The sequence below is a fragment of the Canis aureus genome, chromosome X, assembly GCF_053574225.1.
Source record: "Canis aureus isolate CA01 chromosome X, VMU_Caureus_v.1.0, whole genome shotgun sequence".
In the NCBI taxonomy this organism is placed as follows: domain Eukaryota; kingdom Metazoa; phylum Chordata; class Mammalia; order Carnivora; family Canidae; genus Canis; species Canis aureus.
This window is the reverse complement of record NC_135649.1, coordinates 93,395,929-93,423,604: the sequence shown is the minus strand read 5'-3', so window position 1 is coordinate 93,423,604 and position 27,676 is coordinate 93,395,929. Positions and strand designations below refer to the sequence as shown.

The 27,676-nt window shown below is 35.3% G+C and overlaps 1 protein-coding gene across 5 annotated transcripts in view; it reads left to right on the top strand.

The window, feature by feature from the left end:
* CFAP47 (cilia and flagella associated protein 47) overlaps positions 1–27,676 on the top strand; it is a 513,403-nt gene that overhangs the window by 139,721 nt on the left and 346,006 nt on the right. For all 5 annotated transcript variants that reach the window (XR_013374394.1, XR_013374395.1, XM_077887395.1 and 2 more), the window contains exons 27-29: positions 20,832–20,932; positions 24,765–24,890; positions 26,029–26,260. Coding sequence is in view for 3 of the 5 variants with exons in the window: in XM_077887395.1 (XP_077743521.1) it covers positions 20,832–20,932; positions 24,765–24,890; positions 26,029–26,260 (459 nt within the window). In the remaining 2 variants the exon portion in view is untranslated. The remainder of the gene's footprint in view (positions 1–20,831; positions 20,933–24,764; positions 24,891–26,028; positions 26,261–27,676) is intronic.

Sequence of the window (27,676 nt, the reverse complement as noted above, 5' to 3'; positions counted from 1 at the left end):
TAAACCGCTGAGCCACCGGGCTGCCCCACCCAAATACTTTTAACACTATTATCAGTTAGCAATCTGACATTGTGAGTAACAATTGAGGCATTTATTCATTCATTCCATTATTCAACAGATATTTATTGAATGTTCTCCATGTACCAGACACCATTCTCAGCACTAGGGGTAACCTCCAAGATCACAACATGAGCCCTGCCCAGTAGAGCTTAGAGTCTAGCAGAGGGGAAAGAGACAATAAACAGTACACATAATAAGGTGTAAGTCTGGTATGTGATTATTGATGAAGGCTATAAGGACAAAGTAAAAGAGCAGGGTCAGGTCCTGGGGAGTACCAGAATGGAAATGACTAGGTCTCAGTAGAATATAGGATGATAAGGAGTGTTTCTCTTAAGAGGATAGGATCTGAGTGATGTGAAACAGACGGTCGAGTTAGAAAGATATCTGGGAATATTCTTTCAGACCAAGGGAATAGCTGATGCAAGGTCATCAGGGGATGCTTACAGAGAGGCCTGTGCAACCTAAAAGAAATGAGCCAATGGAGGAATTTAGGAGAAAGGATTGGAGACATCACAGTAGCACTGTGGACCCAGTGGGGCCTTTGAGGTTATTGTAAGGATTTGGACTTTTACCTTGAATGATTTGAGAAGCCATTGCTTGATTCTGAACCAGTAAGAAAATGTAGTAGCCATGGCTTTTGTGTGATAATGAGGTCAGCCAGGGATTCCCCACCACAAAAATCTTGTGCTTCCAAAATTATCCCTTTTGTTCATGAAAAGGCTTCTTGGTTCTCAAATAGATTTTTTCTCATTCATTCATTCATTCAATATTTACAAAGTGGCAATAATAAACCTGTTTTTTTTTCTTTTTTTTTTTTTTTTTTTCTGACTCTGAGGTCAGAATGAACTCCTGGCCTCATGGAGCTTCCATTATAATGGAGGAGACAAAAACTGTTAAATAATATTATGTCACAAGTTAACAAGGAAATTATATGAGTTTAATGAGATAGAAAGTAAGGGATATCTCCATCTACCAGACAGATAAAGCATTTCTGAGGATGTGATATTTGAGCAGATGGTGATTATGAGGATTTAACAAGAAAATACATATAAAGTGCTTAGAACGGTCCCTGTGCTGGTATGTTGCAGTAACTGAGTAAATATTCTAGAATTGGCATTAGTTTTAAAATTAGTATTCTAGATTTCCAGAATGATCTCAGTGGCTACTATAGATATAGGGGCTTTCTTCTATTAAGAACAATTAGATACACCCTGGGGTAGGGGGAAGAAGGGACAGGGGCAGGACAGTTGTCATAGGGTTAAGGATTGCTCCGGAGAATCTCCCAATTATTTCTATTGTGTTTCAATATTGATGTTTATTTTTATGTTTGAAAATGTATCTGATCTGGGAATTCACACAGTGAACAAGTTGATTAAGAGTTGCCAGAATGGGGAATCCCTGGGTGGCTCAGCAGTTTAGCACCTGCCTTTGGCCCAGGGTGTGATCCTGGAGTCCTGGAATCAAGTCCCACATCAGGCTCCCTGCATGGAGCCTGCTTCTCCCTCTGCCTGTGTCTCTGCCTCTCTCTCTGTGTCTTTCATGAATAAATAAATAAATAAATAAATAAAATCTTTAAAAAAAAAAAAAAAAAGAGTTGCCAGAATGTTGTAATCCCTTATTTTGCACAACAGATTGAGGAGAAGGGAACATTACATCCTGCAGGAGCTGGCTCCATGCGGGGAGCCTGACGTGGGTCTTAATCCCAGGTCTCCAGGATCAGGCCCTGGGCTGAAGGCGGTGCTAAACCGCTGAGCCACCGGGGCCGCTTGAATAGGAAGATTTTGATGTTGTTAGGCAAATTGAACCACATGTTATGTTCTGAATAAGACGCTGATTAGAAATGTACAGGAAGAATAATAATGCCAAGCAGGTTGTTTGGTGCATGTGGTTAAACTAAAATCAAGGCTGCTGAGTAGCTAGCACACAGTGGTAGATTTTTGCCAGTGAAATAAGTGCCAAAGAAACATTTCTCTGCTGGTTGGTAACCAGCCACTGTCCTAGGTCCTTACACTGGTGCCTGGCTTGCCTCAAACACTCCTTTTGAGCCTTGAACCCACTCAAGACTTAGTATTTTTTTTTTCAAGATTTATTGGTTTAAGAGAGAAAGAGAAAGAGAGAGCATGAGACTAAGCAGGGAGAGTAGCAGAGGGAGAGGGAGAAGCAGACTCTCAACTGAATAGGGAGCCCACCCACTGAGCAGGACGCCTGCCAGGGCTCAGTCCTAGGACCCTGAGATCATGACCTGAGCCGAAGGCAGTCACTTAACCAACTGAACCACCCAGGTGCCCCAAGACTTAGTGATTAAAGGCCTAATGCCTGTCATAGCCAGAGGTCAGAGGATTCTATACTATTTTCTTTTGGGTCAGTCTACATTATCAAGAGTGACTATTGGCTAGGAATGCTGGAAGCACTCCCGCGCTCCTGTGCTATTTGTGGCGAGTCCCCACAGACATTTCCTCTTTCACAGCCAGTGCTGGGGCTGGACCAAGACCTTTGCGATTGTTAACTATCATTGCAAGATGCGCCCCAGTAGCAACCATCAGGGAACTTTGAAAAAACAAGGCTTATTATGTGTTTTTAAGGGTAGAAGTCACGCTCAGGGCCACACAGGTTTCCAGTAGAAAGAGAGAGAGTGTACAAGCCTGGACTTGAGGGCAGGGCAGCTAGGATTTCAGGAGTTCACTCTTTATTAGTGAATTTAAAATATAAGAGCAGAGATTAAAGTGAGGGAAGGGAAAAGCAAGCAGTTAGATGGTCAGTTATCTAGGTCAACAGAGATATCTGGAAAGGGGAACTTCATGGGTGAGGTCGCTTGGCTTTTTATCTAGTTGTTTAGCTGACAGTGTGTTTATTTGAGATGGATGTCTTTGAAGTGGATGCCTCTGCAATCAAAAGCCTAATGTCAGGCACTTAACATTACAATCAGAAAAACTAATTGTCAGGTGCTTATACTACATATTCATATGCACCTCCTTTTAGATTGTAGAATTCATTGATATTCACAGATAAATATTTTAATATCACCCTTTTACAATTATGAAACATGATTTTGTATCCAAAAAACACAGTTAATATAGTTCTAATGACATCAGGAGAAGTGGTCCCACACATTTGAGATTGGCTGGTATTTAGAAGCTTCGGTGTCATTAGCAGCAAAGCTGCCACTGAAGTGTCTGCTCTGAGTTTCTTGGCACACAAACTTCTGGGTGGTGCCTCATTTAGTTGCTCACTCTAAAACAATATAAATTTGTAGTTTTCCTAATCATGAGCAAGATATGGTTTAGCAAAATTCTTGATCATTTCTGAAAAATAACTAGTCACAGTCTTCTTTTGTTTGCAAGTTGCTGATTTTAAGGTACTGGGTTCTGTCTTCTGACATTAAAACAAGTAACATAAGGACTTGACATATGTAGGCAAATTAATACATGAATAGGAAGTTTAAATGATAAATTGTATTTTCTACCTTCTTCCTTTGATATGTGTTAGTTATTCATTCTAAATTTAGAGATAAAGCCCATGGTCTTAATTATAAATATGCTGAACATTTCACTAGTGGGGAAATGTATTTTAAAATGTGCAGATCTTTTGTATAAAACTGAGAATGTAGAGCTCTTAATTATATCTTTTTCTACATAGAATTGCATTTTATCAACCTTGTTATGGATTCAAAAACATTTTTGATGCATAATAAAACTTGTTATGCTTACTCTTATTAAAATAATAGGGCATCAACAATCACAAATTGAAATTTTATTATTTTTTAAGCATTCAATACAATAAAAAGGAAATGAATGATGAAAGATGATTCTAATTATTGTTTTACTCAGCACATAATTTAGTATTTGTATAGTATGCACTGGGCAATTTAGTTTCTGTTTCTAGTATTTCTTCATGTGCCTCTTCCAGACACCTTACTGTTTTTGATGGGGTGGGAAACTGCAGCACATAAAGGAGATTACCAGAGAATGAATGAGACCCAGAATCAAACACATAGAGCATTAATGCATTCAAGTTGGTAATGTGACCTTAGTAAATCTAGTGTAAATTAGTATCTGCTTTATATGTGACTTTCTGGGATATTCAGATATTTAAAATAAACCTCGAAATATATATTTAAATGGATATTTAAATATTTAAAATAAGTATATAAAGTGAGTCAAGAACCTTTCTAGATACTACCAGATAGCTAGAAGCAACTTTTGAGGTATTCAAAACTCCCCTTATGTATTAAGAAGAGCAGTTACTTAGGATATGTTCATCTTTAGGAGTCTCCATTCTTTACACAAACCTGATGCCCATTAACAATGAGCCATTTAGAATTTTAGCAACATGGCTGCTAAAATGTAGGCAATGGGAAATCCCAAGAATATTTCAATAACCACCTAATAGATCATAACTGAAGACAGTGTTGGAATACTGCCCTGAAACACTATCTGTCATGTTTTGGGGGGCTGGGTCATACATAACACTATGTATTTGTCCACCTTTCTTGGTGTTGTGTGTATAGAAAGAATATGCAGTGAGGGGTGAGTAGAGTTTATAAGGGGCTGTGCTTTGTTCTGATACAATCATCTGTTCCTTATTCCTTGACCTAGCCCTGTGGAAAGCTGTTTGCAATGGCACCTTCATTCTTTGAAGAGCATTATTTTCATGGTGGATCTGTTAAACTAGAGCATTGGACTGTAGCACAGTCTCAATTATAGATTGAGTTTAAAATGTTTAAAATAAAATGTTATTTTAAACATTTAAAATAAAATGTTTATTTGTATTTAACCAAAACATAGGATACCAATGTATTATAATAAACTATCAACAGAAAAATTCATAATTATGATTTGGTCATCATTCACTTATAGTAAACTGGTGGTGCTTAAAATTTATATAGAAATTTCAAAAGCCCAGAAACTTCCAACGTAATATTTGCTATGTCTTCTCAGATTACAAAAATCATGGTACTTTTAACACAGGTCGCAGCAAGGAAAGTTAACCATGGTCCTTTTTCCTTCTTTTTACCCCCATTCTCTTTGGAGCCAGTGACGGTTGGAGAGTCTCTGCCCTGCTTAGAGACTTTTCATTTTAGGGAGAATTCCAATGTCTTGTCCTTTGTCTCTCCCTTACTGGTTATAAGCACCTGCCTGATTGCTAGTCTTCACAAGGTCTTAGAAGTTGAATCCCCATGGAGTTGATTGCCACCTTGGGACCTATTAGTAGGGTCCTCTACATCTCTTCTTCCTCAGACCCTGTCTGGCTACTCAATCCTTCACCTATTTGGAAATATGAATAGATTAATCAAGAAAATACCTTAACAGGATTATAATATTTGATTGCTGTTATAATACTTGATTGCTTTATGCATAGAAAATCAGGCATTTAAATAACAAAAGGAAAGTATACTTATAACAATTCAAACAATACAAAGTTGAAAATACCATTAAGAGTTCGTTTCTCCACTTTTGATTCCACATACATGATCACATGTTGTATTAAAAATGTAGTATCTTGGGGCACCTGGGTTGAGCATCTGCCTTTGGCTTGGGTCATGATCCTGGGGTCCTGGGATCAAGTCCCACATCAGGCTCCTTACAGGAAGCCTGTTTCTCCCTCTGCCTGTGTCTCTGCCTTTTTCTCTGTGTCTCTCATGAATAAATAAATAAAATCTTTTAAAAAAATTGTAATGTGGTATCTTTTCATATATTAACTATTTTTAAAAGATTTTATTTATTTATTCATGAGAGACACAGAGAGGCAAAGAGATATAGGTAGAGGGAGAAACAGGCTCGCTGAAGGGAGCCCCATGTGGGACTCCATCCCAGGACCACACCCCAAGCTGGAGGCAGACACTCAACCACTGAGCCACCCAGGTGCCCCTATATATTTAGTTATACAAATATATGCAGCCCTACGTGTGTATGTATGGATAAATATATGTACATTGATATAGACATAGATAAAGGTTGTTTTTAAGATAATATTCTGGCTAATTTGTCTGTGGGTTTTTTCCTGCATATGTCACACAACAGAATGAAGATGTAAGGTAGTCTGGGGCTTGTGGGCTTGCTCCATTATCTTTAATGTACAGCTTCTGAAGTCTGCTACTCTTATCTCTAGTCTAATAGAGTAGAATGCAGGGAGTTCAGGCCAAAAAATTTTAAGGAGATGAACTAGAACATGTACCCATCACTTTTGCCAATATGTCACTGACCCAAGCTTAGCCCTGTGGGCTTTGCCTAGGTCAAGTTTGTGTATCTGTATGACTGTGTGTCCTGTCGAGGTTTGGGAGAGGAATTCTGTTTCTATGAGCAAGAAGATAGATTTTGGGCAACAGCAGACTGCAACCCAAGTAGGACTAGGTTTTTCTCCTCTTCCGTACTTTAAGAATTTTATTAAATTTTACATTCCATAAATCCTTCTTGGTGTTCTAATTGTATTTCATATAGTCAAGCCTTTCAGGCAACTGCAAACTTGGCCTTCTTCACTGAAAGTGCTGCAAGACCTGAAAGGCCCTGACACTGATGCCCAGTTTCCACCAGCAAGCTTGGTAGTTGTCATTTCAGTAGGAACTGTATGGAAGGTGACATGATTCTGCATCCTAGCCCCGACTTTCCAAAATTTTCCTTTTGGTGCAGAGATACGTTTATCCTTTTGTGTTCGTATTAAATCCTTGGATTTGCTTTTATTTTATTTTATTTTATTTCATTTTTTAAAGATTTATTTATTTATTTGAGAGAAAGCGCGTGTGTGCTGGGGTGGGGGAGGTGCAGAGGAGGAGAGAAAGAGAGAGAATGTGTAGCAGATTCACCACTGATCGCGGAGCTTGTCACAGACTCAATCCCAGGACCCTGACATCATGACCCGAGCCAATATCAACAGTGGGCCACTTAACCGACTGAGCCACCCAGGTGCCCCCTTGGATTTGTTTTTAAACATATCCTTACTTTTATGTTTGTCCGTTCTGCATTTAGATTCCTCCAAACAAGTGTATTGGTGTTGCTGACTTATTATTAATAAGAAGAGGTTTGTTCAGATACTTCATGGTATGGCGTATTGGGTTTTTCTCCATTGACTACTAAAAGTTGCTTCCTGCTGTCATTGCTGATTATAATCTTGATTTGGAGATAATGTGGGGAGCTGTTTGTGCTAACGTTCCCAATTTCTAAATGCCACCATCGATTTCACATTTACAAAGAAACTTCCAATCACTTCTAAATTTGTCCTTAGTGCAAATGATATTTCCATGGTGATAATTTTCAACTACCACAGCAGTATAAATTTGAGGGCATTTGGTTTACAAGTTGCTTTTTTTGAGTAATTGTTTGGAAAGGTTTTTTCTTCTTGAAACAACATAGATAAAAACTATGTGAAATAAATTTGCACATCTTAACAAATCATTGTAAAGTAAACACTCTTTTATCTACCACTCTGGTCCAGAAATAGAATATCACTGATGCCCCAAAGATCTCTTGTGTATTTCTTTCCCAACACAACCTGGGTTAATTTCTGTGGCCATTAGTTCTCTAATAATAATTTTACTGTCTCTAATTTTGATCATTTCACATTAGGTGATATTCAAACATATGCTCTATGCTTACAGAGGAGGGTGTTATTAGAAATCAAAATTCACTTACTTCCCTTGAGTTAAAAGAACGACAGAACATGATTCAACTAATTGAGTTTTTCTGTTTATAAATTTGCATTCACCTTAAAACTAACAATATTACTAGCATTTCTTATTTTAATATGTTTATTAAGTATATTGGGCTATCTTATTTTAATATTTTTAATTTTATGTAACTTTACTATTTAAAATTCCTTGATCTCTACCTATAGCCTTAACACTTTCAGTATTACAACCAAATAGAAACTGATATAGTAAAGTGCCTTAATAATATAGTTTCAGAATTTCAGCAGATTGCTTAAAGTTAATCATTTAAATGCTTGGAATTTAAAGAGGAATATCATTATAATGAATCTTAGAGGACTCGGTCATACCCTTACTTTCAAAATAAAAGTATTATCTCCTTGCATTCAGTTGGTTTCCACGTGATGAAACCATAGTTTTAAACACCATGCTGCATTACCTTGCTCATTAGGTATTCAGATGATACTTTTTACAAAAGATAAATGATATGTGATATACTGTGAGTTCATACTAATGAAAAAGAGCTGGGCATGAGGAAAATTGACTAAGAAAGGTGTTTCACATATACAGTCAGTAGAATTCTAACATGTGCCTCGAAGATTCTATGTTCTCGAAAGGGCTACACAGATTTAGGGGGAATATGAAGCTCTCGGCTGGTCACCCAGCCTCTCCTTACTTACTTAGTCAGAGTTGCTTAAATTGACCAACATGTACCTCCTCTGTTGTAAAATACACCAAGAGTTTTGGCAGTTTGTACCCTTTGCTCTACTAGATGATCATCTCACCTGCTAGATTTTTCTGATTTAGAAATCAAAATAAAAGTGGTTTGGTTAGTATGGAACACATGGAACTGTACTTCCTGGTGCCCCTTCAAGGTGGGATTTGCTGTCCAACCATGCAGAATGAAGTCAGCTGATGACTTCCATTTGTCAGTGCCTATAGAATCTCTCTCAGCTGCACTTGGCCTAAGGTTACACCCCCTCCGTCTAGCAGCCTGTATTCCCTGACTGATTCAGGCAAATTTGAGTAAGTGAGTGAGGGAAGACATTTTAGCCTGATGCCAGAAGCTCTGAAGGGCAATTCAAAGTTTCCTGCCCAGTTGACCAAGGCCTTATATGGCTATTCTACATCATCCTGTTTCCACACCATGCAGCCCATTTTCATCCTCTTTTTCTCCCATCTGCTTCCACTCTCTTTCCTACACATTTATTGATTTTAATAAATCTCTTAAAAATAAATAATAAACCTCTTGTGCCAGTTAACCCAAACTATGATAATTTGAGGTTATTTTACTTGTGTCCCTGATGATGGCTATGAAGTAGTCTTTTCTGTTATGTATCCCGAATGAGGATGCCAGTCACTCTATCCATCTATCCATCCATCCATGTATGTAGTCACAACTTCCAAGTATCTTTTATGTGCTGTGTACTGGTCCTTGTCTATAAGGAACTAGATGAAAGAGAGAAGATATTTATGTGTTAGGTGATGATGAAAATACAAAAACTGGAAGTGGAGAGACAAATAAATAAGCTATCCCAGACTGATGCTGTGAAGAGATACAGAACTACAGTGACAGTAATAAAGGGGTGAATGGAAAAGAGTGATTTTGATTGAATAGCTATAAGGACATGGTGACGGGGCGGGGGGAGGACATGGTGACTGATGGCAATGTCTGACATCAACAGACCTTTGAAATGAAAGAGAATTTAAAAGCAGCAAATATGAATATGAATTAGGTGCAAATCAAATCAATTTTGTAGCTTGCTGTAGTTTTTGTGTAACTAAATGTTTCCTTACTTTTTAAAGAGATTTTATTTATTTATTTGAGAGAGTGAGTGAGACAGTGCATGAGTTAGGGGGAGGGGCAGAAGAAGAGGGAGAAGCAGATTCCTCCCTGAGCAAGGAGCCAGATGTGGGGCTCAATCCCAGGACTCTGAGATCATGACCTAAGCCAAAGGCAGACGCTTCGCCAACTGAGCCACCCAGGCACCCTTTTGTTACTTTTACTTGTTAACAAAATATCCTGTATGCTACTAATCTCTCAAATATAGCCGTTGTAGTTGTTAGTAAAACTCCCAAATTTATCAGTCAATTTACTGAAACGACCATGCAAATTTATTATGTTTTATACTTTTTTGGTTTACTTGTTTTATACTTTCTTTGATGCCTACCTTTCCCCTACTCTCATATTCTGTTGTTCTCTTGACAGCTGTTTACCTCAGAGTTATTGTATTTTAAGGGTTTTTCTTTTCTAATTTCCAAATCCAGCAGCAAATGTTTGCACTATGATCTTAACAACATATTCCCTGTAACTGTGAGAATCAGTCCCCAAGTGTATTTTGTAGCCAGCACATTGGTGTTTGTAGGTGATGGAATCTGATCTCTTCTGGGGTCTTGCTAGACATAGTGTTTTCCTATTACAATTAGGTAAGTCTACATAAAGAAGCATCAGTGATAGGAATTTGAATTCATTTTTTCCCATGCTAAAATGAAAAGATAGTTCAGGATTCTACTTTAGGGTTTGATAATGCTTGTCTTTCATGTACTCCAAATGACCTTTATCTCAGTCTTGCATAAACTAATGGTGTACTAGTGTGCCCTATTTTAGAATATATTAGCTGAAGAGCAGTGGTTTTATACTTTTCAAGTACTGCATTTACTAGACCCTCTACAGGAGAGTACTTACATTTTACTCTGTTTTTTGTTTTTGAGAAAACATGTTACCAAGTTACTCTAAACTCAGTAACATTTTAAAGTAAAATTTATTTTTATTAACTATTAAAGCATATACTGAAATCTGTTAAATTCATTTTTTAAAACATGTGTTAGGCCAATTACTTTTTAAAAAAGATTTAGTTATTTATTCATGAGAGACACACAGAGAGAGAGGCAGAGACACAGGCTGAGTGAGAAGCAGGCTCCCTGTAGGGAGCCTGGTGCAGGACTCAATCCTGGATCCCGGGATCACGCCCTGAGCCAAAGGCAGCCACTCAGCCTCTGAGCCACACAGGCATCCCAAGGCCAATTACTTTTCAGTGAATGCATGCCCTATGCTGCTTTATAAGAGTCTGTGTCCTAAAAATCGGGAACTATTCTCATAAATTATGAAACCTGTTGGTAGATTTACTGTGCTACATCTGTTATTGATATGGAGGAGATAACTTTGTATGAATTTCATTTATTTCTTTTTGGAAATGAATAAAACAACACAATTCAAATGAACCTTTTCTCTTTTCCTATCACTGGACTTAAATGCAATGGGAATATTCTGAAAGATATAATCTAACTTTGGGATATTAATGAGGTAAGAGTGTTTTATGCTGTGCAGATCTTCCTCGAGTTATGATGAGGTTATGCCCCAATAAACCCACAGTAAATTGAAAATATCATAAGTTGAAAATGCATTTAATACACCTAACCTACCAGACATCATAGCTCAGCCTAGCCTACCTTAAACGTGCTTAGAACACTTACATTGGCCTACAGTTAGGCAAAGCCATCTAACACAAAACCTATTATAAAGTATTGAATATCTCATGTAATTTATTGAATGCTGTACTAAAAGTGGAAAACATCATGGTTCTAAGTGTGTCTGTTGTTTACCCTTGTGATGGGGTGGCTGACTGGGAGCTGTGGCTCACTGCCCCTGCCAGCACCAAGGTGGGAGGATCGTCCCACATGTCACTAGCCTGAGAAAAGATCAAATTTCAAAATTTGAAGTATGTTTTCTACTGAAAGCATATAGCTTTTGCAGCATCGCAAAATCTAAAAATCGTAAGTTGAACCATCTAAGTCAAGGACCAGCTGTACTTCTTACATTGTAATTCTTGGTTAATTTACTTTTCCCTTCCTTTTGGAACCACTTCTCTGTCACCAGGAATCCACAGCTGACCGCTCCTTCTGCAACCATATTTCCTCTGAAAGTGATGCCAGATCATCACTAGGTTTCCCAAGCCCTTGTGGTCATTTCATCATATCCTAGTTGATCTCTAATAAGTGTTCCCTTGCTTAGGTGTTAATATTTAACGTTTAAGATACTAATTTATAATCTACAAATATTCTGGATTGCTTTGCTCTAACCACTAACAATACATATTTTATAGTTGAATTTCAGGCCTTTGGCCAGATAGTTAGGGAAATGATTTTTCACAAGAAATTCTATTATAGGAAGTTCCATCATGACACAGAGTTGATGACTCCAATTCTGACCAATTCTGATCTTAGTGTTACTGTTTATTAAAACAACAACAACAATAAAACTCTTCCTTAGAATTGATTCCAGATGTTTCAAATCATGAATCTTATTTTTTGTTATTTTCATTAAAAATACATATGTATCCTGAAATCTAAAAGATAAAATGAAACTAACCTGTAAAAACTACCTGGTTTGTGTTTTAGCTAGGTCACGATTGTCTTCTAAAGTAAAATGCAAAATAAATAAATAAATAAATAAATAAATAAATAAATAAATAAAAAAGTAAAATGCACTACAGCATTCTAGAAATAATTTAATGAGAGATGCTTGGGTGGCTCAGTCAGTTAAACATCCAACTCTTGATTCCAGCTTACTTTGTGATCTCAGGGTTGTGGGATGTCCCCCACGACAGGCTCTGCATTCAGATTCTTTCCTTCTGCCCACCCTTCCTCTCTCTCTCTCTCTCTCTCTCTCAATCTTTAAAAAAAAAAGAAAAATATATTTTTAAAAGATTTATTTATTTATTTATTTATTTATTTATTTATTTATGAGAGAGAGAGAGAGCGAGAAAGAGAGAGAGAGGCAGAGACACAGGCAGAGGGAGAAGCAGGCTCCATGCTGGGAGCCCAATGCGGGACTCCATCCCGGGACCCCAGGATCGCACCCTGGGCCAAAGGCAGGCGCTAAACCGCTGAGCCACCCAGGGATCCCCAAGAAAAATAATTTAATGAAAATAAGCTTTTTGCTTTGTATGAGTTCTTGTTACCATGGAGAGAATGTTAGTGTTTGGTTTCATCAAGTTGCACATGCTAGTCCATATTATTGTATCTAATAGCTAGAGCTTTGGCTCTATGTTTTTTGGAATTAGCCATTAGGTATATAATGATCCAAGCAGCAGAACAACTAATGATTCACCCCACTTAGAAATAATTTTTCAACTCATTTTTATTAGGCATTAGTGTATTAATCACATTATAAAGCATGCCACCATACTTAGCAGTTTTACTTTTGGGGGTGAAGGTAGTGCCCTTTACTGTGTTAAAGCAATTTGTATTTCTGATTAAAGTTTACAATTTTCCTGGGTATTTTTGGAATATAATAAATTTATATACCTTCATGAAAACAAACATTGTCTATACATTAATGGTATACATATTTATGCATAGACAAAAATGGTAAATTTTGCTTTTTGTCACAATTCTTTCCTGGAAACCCCATAAACTGTATTAGCCACTATATATTTTCCCGTAAGAATGCTGAATTAAGAATAAAATGTATTGAATACTGTATTCATCAAAGTTAATGATTTAAAATTGTGAGAATAGACCTAAAGAGAGGTTTTTAGATATCAAAAATGGTTTACATCAATTATGGGATTATTTACAGGTTGTTGGGTAGACGAAAAATGAGATGATTCTTGTAAAAAGAATTGATATATACTTAAAATATTGCTAAATGGACATATATTTCTAGACTTGATGAATTATCTTTGGGTCTCTCATGTATCTAAAGAAGAGTTCTCTACCTTACTTTGCTGTGATACAAATCAGTGGAATACATTCACATATGAAGCACACTTCCACGGATTTATGCACATTAAGGTAAAACCTAAAATCTTTTTAAGGTCATTAAATTGGTTAAGAGCATATATTTCCTAGAATTATTTATGTTCATAAATAACAATGCCTTGTTGGACTGCATATAACATATATTGTGGATTATTGCAATTTCCAGAAGAGCAGCTATAATTTTATTTCTTTTCCCTCCACTCAAGGAAGAATATTGAAAAGTAATTAAGTGAGAATCATATTATCATCAAGAATCTTTTCATTCTGTTTGGATCTATTAAAAATGAATAAATAAAAACTGCAACTTTATTAATGATTAACAAAATAATGCTTGATCTCCTTGTAATAGAGAAATTCTTCTCTCTGCTAACATCATAAATGATCTACTGTTATAAATATACATTTTGGTACCAGATTAAGTCCAATTGATTGGCCTAACTAATATAAAAGTACTAACTATGGTATGCATTAAACATTTAAATAAACATATCCACCCTTTTTGTGTGTAAGTAAAGTAACATGTGAATGATTTTGCCACGGGCAGTAGAAGTGAAGCTATACTGGAGTAAGGAAATAACACTTTATAATAAATTGAATCCACAGGAAGAGAAGATGAGAACCAGCAATGGTAATGAAATCTGATGTAAAAAACTAAATAGATTTTTTTCTTTCTTAACATCTTTAAAAGCCGTAAGATTGTGTAAAACAATTACAACACTAAATTATTGGGTTTGTAACACATATAAGTATAATTATATGTGACAATAAAAGAAAGGAATGGAGATCTATTGGAGCAACATTTTATAGCGTATTGGAATCAAGTTAGTATAAATCTGGAATAGATGCTAAATTGAGGTGCATATTTGTAATCCTGAGCCACCAAGAAGTTTTAACTAAAAAATAACAGTTAAAAATTATTAAGGAATTAGCACTATACAATAGAAAGAATCCACTTAATACAGAAGAAGGTAATAAAGAAGAGATTAAAAAAAGAGACATGAAACACACAGAAGACAAAATGGAAGATATAAATTAAAAAAAACCTAATCCTATATGTGAATAGATTAAACAATCCAATCAAAAGGCAGAAATTGTCTGACTTGGTGAAAAAATAAAAAACTTGTGCAGTTTACAAAAAACACTCTTTAGATTAAAAAATATGAATAAGTTGAAATTGAAAGGATGGAAAAATTTATACCATGCAGTTAACAACTGAGAGAAGTGGAATAGTAATGCTAATATTAGTGAAACTAGACTTCAAAACAAAAAAGTGTTGCTAAAGAATAAGATGGACATTTTTTTTAAGATGGACATTTTGTAATGATAAAATTGTCTATACATCAGGACTATATAACAATTAAAAACATATGCACCTAACTATGAAGGAAAAGCTACAGATTTGAAAGGAGAAATAGATAATACAAAAATAATAGTTGGAGACTTCAACACCACAGTGTTGATGATGGAGAGAATATTTAGACAGAAAATCTACAAGGATATGAAATGCTTGAAAAACAGTCAACCAAGCATCTTAATAGTAGCTATAGAACATACCACTTAATAGGAACAGAAAACATTTTATTTCAAGTGCACAAGAAGCATTCTCTAGGATAATTATATACTAGGCTATGAGAAAAGTCTCTATGTTTTAAATATTGAAATATGCAAAATGTGATCTCCAACATAATGAAATTAAATTAAAAATTAACAAAAGGAAATTTGGGAATTTCACAAAAGTGTGAAAATTACACTACACATTCTTATAGAACTAATGGATCAAAGAAGAAATCTTAAGTTAGAAAATATTTTGAGATAAAGGAAAATGAAAACACAGTATATCAAAATTTAAAGGATGCAGCTAAAGCAGTGTTTAGAGGGAAGTTTATAGATTTAAGTGCCTAGATTAAACAAGATGAAAGATTTCATGTCAGTGGCCTAACCTTCCCCTAAAAAGTTGGAAAAGGGCATCATATTAAATGCAACTAAAGCAGAAAGAACGGAATAATCTGTATGTCAACAGAGTTGATGATTTAGATGAAACTAATAATTTCCTAGAAAGACACAGAGTACCAAAAATGACTGGAGAAGAAATAAATAATATAAACATTCTTATAACAAGTAAAAATATCAAATAATTATTTTAAAAATCTTCCCACAAAGAAAAGTCCAGTCCTGGAGGATTTCATTGGTGAATTCCACTAAACATTTAAGGAATCAAAGCCAATCCTTCATAAACTCTCACAGCATATTTTTCAGTTTGGGGACCCTGCTTGGTAGTTGTCAGCCTTGAGAGCCACTGACATAACTGTGTTTTGCACAACTGAAATACATAGTATATACTTTCTATGCACTGGGTGAAAGGTTAATGAAGAAGAGATGTTTGTTTACATGGTCTCAACATTTTATCCACACATTACTTATTACCTGCCCTTAATTGCGATCTAATGACTAATCAATTATTAGATATCCAGAATAGACAAATCTGTAGAGACAGAAAGTAGATGAGCGATTTGTAGAGTCTGAGGAGAGAGGCAAATGGAGAGTGACTGCATATGTATATGGAGTTTCATTTATAGGCAATGAAAATATTCTAAAATTAGTGCTGATGGTTATGCAACTTTGTAAAATATTGAGAACTACTGAATTGTACATCTTAAAAAAGATGGATTTCATGATATATAAATTATATATTTTAAATGTTGGTATAAAAAAGGAGGGCATCTGATGCATACTATCATAACCAAATGACCAGATTCAGTGTCACTAATAAGGAGGAACACTAACCTGCTGTGTATCCTAGTGGGATGAAATGAGAACCATGCCACAGCACATCTGAAAAAAAAAAATTTTAATCAGAAATAAAACATTATCCAGTCATGAGAGGACAATTAAAATATTTCAGATAATTAGCCTTGACTCTTAAATATAACGTCAATGCCATGAAGCACCACGTGAGACTGGGAGATTGTCCTGGTTCAAAGGAAAGTAAATTCAATCATTGATCTCAGTTTGGACTTTGACATTACTGGGACTCTTTAATATGGACTGTAAACTAGATAATATTCTTGAACTAATGTTAAATTTCATGATAGTGGTGATATTATTATGATTATATAGAAAAATGTTCTTAGGGCATACAGGCTGAATCTTTAGGAGTAAATTTATGTACACACACATTTTAAGAAAATACATTTTTAATAGAAGAGAGAGAAATGAATCTGGCAAAATAGTGATTGCTGAACCGGGTGAAGGGTACATATATGATTATTTTAGTAGTCTTTCAATTCTTCTGTGAATTTGGGAAAATGTACAATGTTGAGGTGGAGGGGAAAAAAATCATTAATGAGAAATTTCAGGTGAACCTGAAATGACAAAGAATAAAAATGAATTACACACTCCATGTTTGACTTTCCGTACGTTATGGTATTTACTGATTGATTTATCATACTAAAATATTCATAGTTTGTGCATGACAATCATATCTAAAATGGTGGGAGGTAGAGAGCAGTCAGAGTTGTCCTTATCCTCTCATTTTGCATTGTCCCCTAGGGTACAGCAGTACCTTTTGTTTCCATACATACTGCAGACTTTCTACCTCTAAGAATTCTCATGTGTCCAACAAGAGAATTTGTTTATGTTAATTTTGTAAATGCTTTTCCCTTAGAATCCAGGAGAATATCTATAGCTTCCAAAAAAGGCTTTTATTTAACCAGCTTCTAATAGGAACTTACATAACTTAACATTATTAGAACAGCCAGAAGTATTAAAGTATTACAATTAAAAATTAAAGTATTAAAATGCATGTTGTTAAATGAGATGATTGCTAGAAGAAGGTAGTGAAAAATGTTTTGTTTGTAAGTGCTTACATCCATCATCATATATATGACTCTATCCTAACCCGGTAACTTTGAGTATATGTGCAGCAAGGCACATCTGGAAGTTAACCATTCTCATGCAGTGGCCAAGAGCATAGCATTGTTTCAGGTATGTTGAACTTGAACTTGTCTCTCTTTTTCCTGATTGTGTGACTTTAAACAATTGTTGACTTTTTCTGGATCTTGCTATTGTAACCAAAGTCTGAGAAAGTTAATAATATACACCCTCAAAGAATGTTGAAAAGATTAATGTAAATAAAATAATGCATTTTAGATGCCCAGCACAGTAGCTGCCACAAATAGTTCAAGTCTATTTCCATCACCACCAACATCTGCATCATATCAACTCCGTTGCCAGAAATGTCCATCCTGATTTTTGAGCATTGGAACAGTCCATCCTGATTCTTGCACATTGGAACTCTTCTAAATCACTTGTGCCTGAAGGTTGCTATTTAAATCTCCAAATGGAATTGAAACGGATAGTGTCAGTGTCACTTCACTATTACTGTACAATGTTATAGTCATTTTACTATTACTGTAATTTCGAGTATTTTTAGAGCAAATTGTCTACCAATAATGGTTCCTGGCTATATGGATTGATATAGAGAATATCTATATATAAATAATACCATAATAATACCATTGATATAGAGAAGATCTATATATAAATAATACCATCTATAAATAATACCATTATTCTCTGATAAGGTACCCTGTTTTACAAAAAAATATTTTGTTAAAATGTAGAGTATTAATATTATTGACTGCAAGTCTCTTTTCTGTTTTAATGTATTTTTAATAATAGTGATATTAACGTATAAAGTGCCCACATTCCCATGCTGTGTAAGTTGTATAATTTCTATATCATGATGCTCCATAGAAGAATGTAGTCAAATGAATTTTGTATATGCTGGTTATTCTTTACTCCGAGGAGTATCTGAAATCAATGTTATATCTGCAACAAACTAGTTTTATAAGAGAAAAATTAGAATATTTATTCCCATTTCATTCCCTAAATGAATTTTATTTCAACCTTATTTTCTTTGGTTCTGTACCATTTTACAATTGTTTCTAGTGGGACACCTGGGTGGCTCAGCGGTTGAGCATCTGCCTTTGGCCCAGGGCATGATCCCAGGATCTGGGATTGAGTCCCACATCAGGTTCCTAGCAGGGAGCCTGCTTCTCCCTCAGCCTGTCTCTGCCTCTCTCTCTCTCTGTGCCTCTCATGAATAAATAAACAAAATCTATATATATATATATATATATATATATATATATATATATATATATATATATTGTTTCTAGTGATACTTCATCTTTCATGTGTTCATGTGGTTGTTGCATTGGGGAAAGCTGTCCGCAAGCTAACTTTTAGATGAAGATTCAGGGATATGTGGTTTTCTTAAGGAAGAACTGCCAGGAAAAAACAAGGTAGCAGAACACGGAATCAGTCATCCCAAATAAAATGAAACTTAAATCAGCTTCAGGATCCCATGGGATCCTCTGGAGATGAAGTTATACCACAGAATTTTTGTCCTATTTGAAGCAAAAAGCCTGGGATTTTAAACTCCTGCACCACACAGGGATTGGCTCTAGCATTCCCCCCGGGATCATAAACTCCCAAGGCAATTGAAGCTTTCAGCAGCTCTGGCAATCCAACATTGGTTCTTGAAGGTGACAGTTACCCCACCATGTCCACCCAGAGGATGCAAGCCCGGCACAAAGATATTACATTCTTGGGGATAAGGACCAACCAGCATTTGCCAGGATTTACTGGAGTAGTCTTTTTTCCCTTTCTATTTTTTCTCTTCCTTTAATCACGGTTAAAGCAAAAAAGCATATTTGCTTCTAAGATAACAATGATGATGGTATCTATAGATAAGCTATGTTATTTAATCTGAAAAATATTAAACAGAGTTGGTCAGTTAATGGAATCTTGATAACATAGCATAAATACATAATATGTAGAAATAATGATTCATACTATCAAGGAATTTTAAATTTCATTTTAAAAAGGACATCCTATAGAAAAAATAATTACAGTATAGAAATATAATTTAATCCTGACTAGGGCAATCTAACATGTGTTTAAACGTTTTAGGATGATGGAATAGATGATTAGGGTTGGTCAAACAAGACAATGTTGAATATGTATAGTTTGCATAGTATTTTAATGCACGTTAGTTGGTAAAGAAAAACAGAATGCATTCCTTATGAGAAACTATGCAGAACTGAGGTGAAAATCAATTCATTTACATATAACGTGTTTATTTTAATGTCCCTGACAGCTCAATGTATTTTAGCTACAAAGTTTTTCTTAGTCTCATCCTACCCTGTATTTTATTTGTATCAACTTAGATTATAACACAGATTTTATCATTTCACCTTTTCAGTGACCATAAGCTACAGAGAAGGGCTAATATGATATATAGCTGATTCATGAGTAGAATTATCTTGATAAATACTATATGCAAAAGTCAAACCAATAATCCAGTATTACAGTGGTATAGATATAAAATATAGTACTTCTATTAAAAGATCAGTTGGGGGCGTCTGACTGGCTCCATCAATAGAGTGTATGACTTGTAATCTCAGGGTTTTGAGTTCAATCCCCATGTTGGGCGTGGAGACTACTTTAAAAAAAAAAGTTGGACTAGGACAGAATTGTCACATAAATTGGCCAGGCCCAATATAACCTTAGAATGTTTTATGGCTCTTATTAGTAAGAAAGTTTACAATACTCTTATAAAATAGTTTAATAGTATGCCGGTTGTGGAATGTATTAATACTTTACTGGCTGAATAACTTCTGTAGTATTGCATTCAGTTCTCAGATGAATTTAAAGGACAAACACAAAAGATCATCTCAAGAAGGTAGGTGATAAATGAAATTTTTGGAGTCCTTGCAGTTGAAAGAAACCTTGAATGTTCTAAATGTTTTCAATTTAAAGAAGAGAAAGCCTAGAAAAGATACAATGATTGTTTTTAAGTATTTGAAGGAATGTAATGGGGTCCAATGATAGATTTTGTTTTCTGTTGCCCTGAAACCAAATGTCTGAGGGTATAGCTCTCCAGATATGAAATAGGTTGTCTGAGTGTCACTATGGTAGTGTCTCCCTAGTAGTGCCATCTGAGGCTAGATAGCATTTTTCAGGGATTCTAGAAAAGAAGGTGAGTAAATTAACTCTGAAGTTCCTTCAATTCTAAAATTTCCTGAATCTGTTTGAGAACCTGTTTAATTACAAGCTGTGTTCTAGAGCATACCTGACAGTGAAATTTACCATCTCTGTTAAAAGCTTTAAAAGTAAATATTCCTAAACCATTAAAGTAGATACAGTAGGTGGTTAAGAAAAACAAAGTAGGTAGACAATTCAAAAATGATGAATAATTCATGTCTTAATCATTTAAGCCATCCAGGGTACTTAGAAAATATTTCATTGTATTTACTGCATCTGACAATTTTATTTTATTGAAATGCAATGTTTTCACTTTTAGGTTTTCGCTTCCAGTTACTGCAACAGCAGAAAACTGTCTTCTTACTATTTACCCATATATGGCAACTCATCTTGATAAGCAAACAATTATTTTAAAGGATGGTAAGTTAGATATAGCTATTGTCTCCTAGTCTTACTGTATATGTTCTTGTTATCCACAGTTGACACCTAGAAGTAAAGTGACTTTAAAATTAACTAATATTTATCAAACTCCTGCCATTTCTAAGAGCTGCAGTTATCATTGAGAGTAGAATATGGCAGTGTCTCTTAATTGCAAAAGTTGAAAATCTAGTAAAAGATACAAATAAATAAATACAAAGGTGTTTGAAGTAAGAGCCAATTGTAGTGTTGGAAATGTGGGTGTGGTATAGAGGCTAACATTGATGTTTGGGGTCTGGGATAACTTTAGAGAAGAGAGGACATCTGTGTAGAGTTTGACAAATGGTCCTAAACAGCACAATCTCGGCAAAGGATAATGGAGCAAAAGCATGGCGGGTCTTATGGGTGACATAAGGCAGGCAATCAAGGGGCCAGGGCACCCTTTATTCTGTAATGATGGGAACCTTCTGTGATTTCTGAGTATCACTGATTTAGAAAGGGAACGCTTGTTGGGATGAGAGCTGAATTAAAATGGGCAAGAGAGTGGTTACTAGGCCAGTGGGAGTTGCTACCAGGGAAATGGTGAGGGACTGAGAACAATAGAAGTGAAGCTGCTAAGCTGAGAAATTTGAAATGCAAGACACAGAGACAAATGATTGATGGAGTAAATCTCAGGGGAGGAGGAAAGATGAGGAGTGGTAAAACATTCCATCTGTGTAGATTGTCAAGGCCTTATGTTTCAGGGCTGAATTGGAGATCTTTTCTGTGTTTGTAACTAGTTTTCTCCTATTTTCCACTTGCTTCTTCAAATGTTTACCACTGCTGTGAAACCTGTTCAGCCCTGTTCTGCCTCAGTCTCAGGGCATGACCTTTTCTCTGACTTTGCAGAAGAAATAGAGACAATCAGGCAAGAACACTCCAAACTTTCAAATGCCAAGCAGGCATCGGAAACCATTGTCTGTCACAATTGTCTGTCACAAAGCCAAGGGAGGCAAGACTGACTCCTGATTTAGGCCATTCCTTTATCTGGGTCCCTTTATCCAGGGACCTTGCTCACTCTTGCCCTTTGAATTATGCCTCCCTCTTAGCTGCTTTGGGGGCCCGGCTAGGATAACAACAGGGAAGAGAGAGGGGACTATATCCTTTCAGTGGATAGGCTAGTTCCCAAAGAGAAAAAAAAGGTGAATCCAGGCCTTGCATTCCCGATTTAATCTTTGCAAATTTAGCAATCAGATAAACCATTTGGTTTCCCAGACGGAGAAAAATCGCAAGGGAAACTAAATATTTAGAATACCTTAGGTTCAGGGATGCCTGGGTGGCTCAGGGGTTGGGCAGCTGCCTTAGGCTCAGGTCATGATCCCAGGATCTGGGATCAAGTCCCACATGGGGCTCCCCATGGGGAACCTGCTTCTCCCTCTGTCTATGTCTCTGCCTCTCTCTCTCTCTCTGTGTCTCTCATGAATAAATAAATAATTTTTTTAAAAAAAAAAGAATAACTTAGGTTCCTTTAACAGGAAGGACATGTCAGGCGTGAGGCAGAGCATTCTTCCATTACACTACTGTTACTTGACTACTGACCAGCAGTTTACACTGTTGACCACTCTCACCCCCAACCCCGCTTCAAACTCTCTCTGGACTTCCACATACCATACTTCCCTGGGGTTCTTCTCGCCTCTCTGACTGTTCCTTCTGAGCACATATATATTACAAAATTTAAGCACATTCTCAAAATTTTAAAGATTTTCTGATCAATTCTGATGTAATGTTTTTATATTCTTCTAATACCGGGGGCCAGATTTCAGATAATGCAACATAATGGAAAGAGCAATGGATGAAGTATTACAGAACATGGGTGGAAATTCTATTTTGTGTTTTAATCTTACCATTTTGCTATAGGCTTTTATTGTTAACTCTTAGATCCGCAAACATCTGTTATTTAACAAAATGTGCATGGTAGGAGAATAATAGGATACTAACAATATTTCAAAGACTTTTGTGAGGACTCCTGGAGTAAATACTTGGAAATTATTACTATTACTACTATCATCATTTCATTATTATTGTTATCATAACTGCTGTTATTATTGGTTTAACACTCATATTTTTCATAATATACTCCAAAAAGTAATGAGGAGGTACTGTATAAAATATTGCTATTTCTTTAAAAGGAAAAAATGAATAGAGTCTTAGTGTTTATATGATGACTGGGTATGAAATCTGTGGATTAAAAATAATGCATCCATTTCAGTAAATGTTATTATAGAAAGACATGATTTTTAAATATTCTAAAATATCTTTTAAAATATGTACAGTAATAATTTATAATATATATTTAATGCTTCCCAGGCATATGGTGCTCTGTTGAGTGGCTTATATTTGTTATTTCATTTAATCCTTCCAACAACTGAGTTCGATACTCTTACTAATTTCACTTTACAGATTAAGAAACTGAGTCATATAGAGTTTGAGCAGTTTGCCCCAGGGGATTCTAACCAAAGAACGGCCTGGGAACCTACACATTTAGCTACCATGCTCTAGATTATGATATGTTCAGTAAAGGTGAAATCTTAAAACACATTAAATATATCAAAAAGTAAAGCAGTATGATTTACTTATTACAGCTAATATGCTGAATAAGAACTATTATATGAATAATTAACTTCTGAAGAGTACAGATGTGGGTTTGTCTCCCACTAGGAACTTTTTATCATTTGGTGGTAAGTTGAAAAGATAATGCCTAATACATCCATGATGAATTATTCTATCATTGAATTTCCTAAGGCTCATTTTTATGAAGTCTGTAGTGGCATAGCATTGCAGAGATATGCAGACCTGTTTGGTACAGATTCCCTGGAAAATTCTGATTGTTTTTGTATTGAAAAAAAAATGAAAGCAACTTAGTATAACCCAGCTTACCTCTCTGTGTTATTGCCTGTAAAGTAACCCTCACAACAAATTTATGAGCTCAGAAGCTTTGGTTTCTATTTTATGGATAAAAACATGTTTCAGAGAACTTGTATAACATACCCATGGTTTAATAGCTCAGGAGTTGTAGTGCCAAGATTTAAAATCAGAAATTTATGAATGCAAAGGCTATGCTTTTCTGACAGAATTACATTATGCATATATATGTATAAATTTATATATACATATATGAATACATAGATAGATGATAGGTAGATAGATAGATAGATAGATAGATAGATAGATAGATAGATAATCTGGCCTTACTTCACATATAATGCCTTTTCTTAACATTGCCTTTGATTGAGTTCAGATTACCATGGTGGCAAATTCTAGTGTATATACAGCAACTCTAATTGGAATAAATATTGAAAGCTATGCAAAATGGTGGCAACTGATAATCATAAACAGTGATTTCATTTCAGAAAATTAACCAGGAAGAAACTACTTTCATTAGTGATGCTCTTCTTGTATTTAATTTTGAGCACCATATAGAATAATTCCAAAAATTTTGGTGTAAAAACATTTAATGGTTTCCATATATTTATTTATCTTAAATGTGAGCATTGTTCATTCTCTGAAAACTTTGATATACCACAATAATTGCCTTGTTAAATAAAATTAATTCAATTCAGAAAACCATATCAGCTTTTATGGTCTTTTCCTTGACATTTTATTTGAAGTATAATGGACATTTAGACTTTAAAAAAATTTTTACTCTATGTATGTATATGTGTGTGTGTATATATATACATATTTATTATATATAATATGCATATTATAAATAAACCTATGAAATTCAGGTTCAATAATTTGAGAGTGAATTCACAATGCTTGTTGACTTACTATGTTCCAACATATCATTTTGTAGATAAGGATGACAGTTCTGTGAAGAGTAGAGACGGTGTTTTGCTTCCCTACCAAGAAGTTGGTTTATCCTCTCCTGCTCCTACTAAATTTAATGATGCTAAGCCTGCAGAGAGAAGATTATCTGTTGGTATGTGGCAAATATATAATGTACTGAGCAAACCCAGTTCATAACATGATCTGTTTAATATTACTGAACTGAAAACTTAGGCTTTTTCAGGTAAGAAGAAATCCATGAAAAAAGTGGGTCATCTGCTTTGGGAGCTCTCTCCAATGATGTGGAGCAGCGATTCTCTAATGTGTTTTGTTCACAGTATACTGTTCTCAGTACCTTTCCCTGAGGTCAAAAGATGTGCCAAGCAATTCCCTTTATTAAATGGTTTGGTTGAAAAACCTAAGAGTAGTAATTCATGTGATATCCAATATATGCAGTAGTGATATTTAACTATAATGTTAAATAATGCCCTGTAGAGCCCCTCTAAATTTGCTGACATCCCAGGTCCCTCTGTACAGTTTGGGAACTGCCAGACTATGGGTTTGTCTGCCAATTATTTAGCTAGAGACAGTATTACCTAACTTAGAAAGAGATTGAGCACAGATAAATAGATAAAGATACAAATTTGATATTATCAATTGAAATTAACTCTTCAAATATTCCTTTCTCTGGATATGGGTAATATTGAAAATTTTCCTGTTTATTGAATGGACCAAACCAAATTAAATATTGTGAGGTTTTTAAATGACTGTGTGCTTGTGCCATCACATAGATATTTGTGAAAAGAATATAAAATCATTTTATATTCTTGAAAAATCTCTCTACCTTAAAACGTTTTGTTTTATTAAAGTGCTTCACTTGGATAAAGAGTCATTTTGAATATGACACCAATATTTTGTTTCTATAAGTTTTCCATCTAAGGTTTAATTCTGTCTATTGGGTAGAATTGAAGAATGGTGAAAATATTTTACATGTGAAATTGAAAATGAAACATTCCATTTTGGGGAATGTTTTCACATACCATTATGGCGAGAGAAAATTTAATGGTTTTCTTTATTGAAATTCATCTATTTTTAAAGTATTTCTGTTAGGTATTGAAAATAAATCTATTTTCTTGTTTTCAAGATACAGTAAATTGACTCAGAATTTCTTTGAGAGCATAGCATAATTTTTAAAATGAGCTTTATTTGTCTGCATATGAATAGCAATAGCTGACAGGATATTTTACTCTATGGTGATGTAACCCTTTTTTAAAAACAAATGTGAATTTTAGGAATTGAAATAATACATGAAAGGTTGAACTCAGGCAAAAGTAAAACGTCAAAGAAAGACAATGATAGATCTATGGAAAAGGAGGAGAAAAATGAGCAATGCTTTTCTCCTGAAGAAGGAACAAAGGCATATGACTTCTTTGAGAAGGTTGTAAATGCTGCTCAGACCTGGTTCAGTCTCTTCGGCTGGCCTGAAGGACCCCATTGTCTTTCTATTCCAGAAACAATAAGAAGGTAACAGCTATGTGTTTCTCTAAAACTTGCTTTGTATCATATAACAAAATATAATCTATTTTGGGGTTGTTTTACATGAAACACAACGTTAAATGATTTATTATACACTGGTAAATTAGGAGGAGGCTACTAAGAAAAGCAAAAGGACACAAATATAAATTCTTTGGTGTAGGTATACTTAAAAAAAAAGATTTATTTATTTGAGAGAGATTGTGGGTGCGGGCATGTGCACATGACAGGAGGAACAGAGGGAGAGGATCTCAAGCAGACTGCCTGCTGAGATGGGAGCCCCATGCAGGGCTCCACACAAAGCTCAACATGAGACTCCACACGGGGATTGACCTGAGGACTCTGAGATCATGACCTGCGCCAACACCAGGAGTTTACCTGACTGAGCCACCCAGGCTCCCCTGGTATGGGTATACTCTTTTAATTTCTTCTAAACCTCTTAAGATTTGAGGTAAGTACTGAAAGTCACTAAACCTCACTTTCCTCATCTGTCAAATGACAAGGGGGTAAACTATGGGTAAGTTTTAAATTTGAAACTTTTAGAAACCCCACATGTATATATAAAGGAAATATCAGCCCTGGATCTAGAGTATAGTCAAGTAGACAGTACATTTACTTCCCTCTTTCATGGGCTTTTATTACTCAGCATATCTAAAGTAGATAAACTGCTTTGGTTTAGATCAAGTCACTTAATTCTGTTGTTAATTTAAATTGATATTTAGGCACTTCCCTTGTGTAGTGGTTCTCACAGTTTTTCTACCTCCTTTCTCAGAGCTTGGGGTGACTTGCAGGCACCATAGGGTCAAGTACTTCATCTCTGTAGCTACAAGAGCTATAGTAGCATTTTTGCATCTATGTTCAGGAGCGATTAAGTTATGCTAAATCTATACTTTTCCTATAAAAGCCATCTTTTTCAGTTTTTTTAAATTAATGGGACTGTATCAGTTTCATCGAATGAATTAGCTAATATTTCATCTTTACTTATGCTGAGGGAAAATTAATACAACAGATACACTGAAAATTTACAGGCTTGATCATAAAATCATCTGACTTCAGGGAATTTTTTAGAGAAGTTATTTGGTTAATAACTTTTCAGTTTTCTGCTTTGCTGCTTGTTCTACTGAAAATTATATATATTTTTAGTAAATTTTAATGATTTTTTATTTTGGGGAAATCATTGATCAGACATTTAAAATTCATTATCTGACAGTAATGACTATGAGTATTGTTTATATGCTCATAGACTCTTACTTATAATTTTTATTATACATATTACACTTTTAAAAAATATTTTATTTATTTATTTGAGAGAGAGAGAGAGCACAAGCAGGGTAAGGAGCAGAAGGAGAAGCAGACTCCCTGCTGAGCAAGGAACCCAATGCAGGGCTTGATCCTGGGACCTCAGGA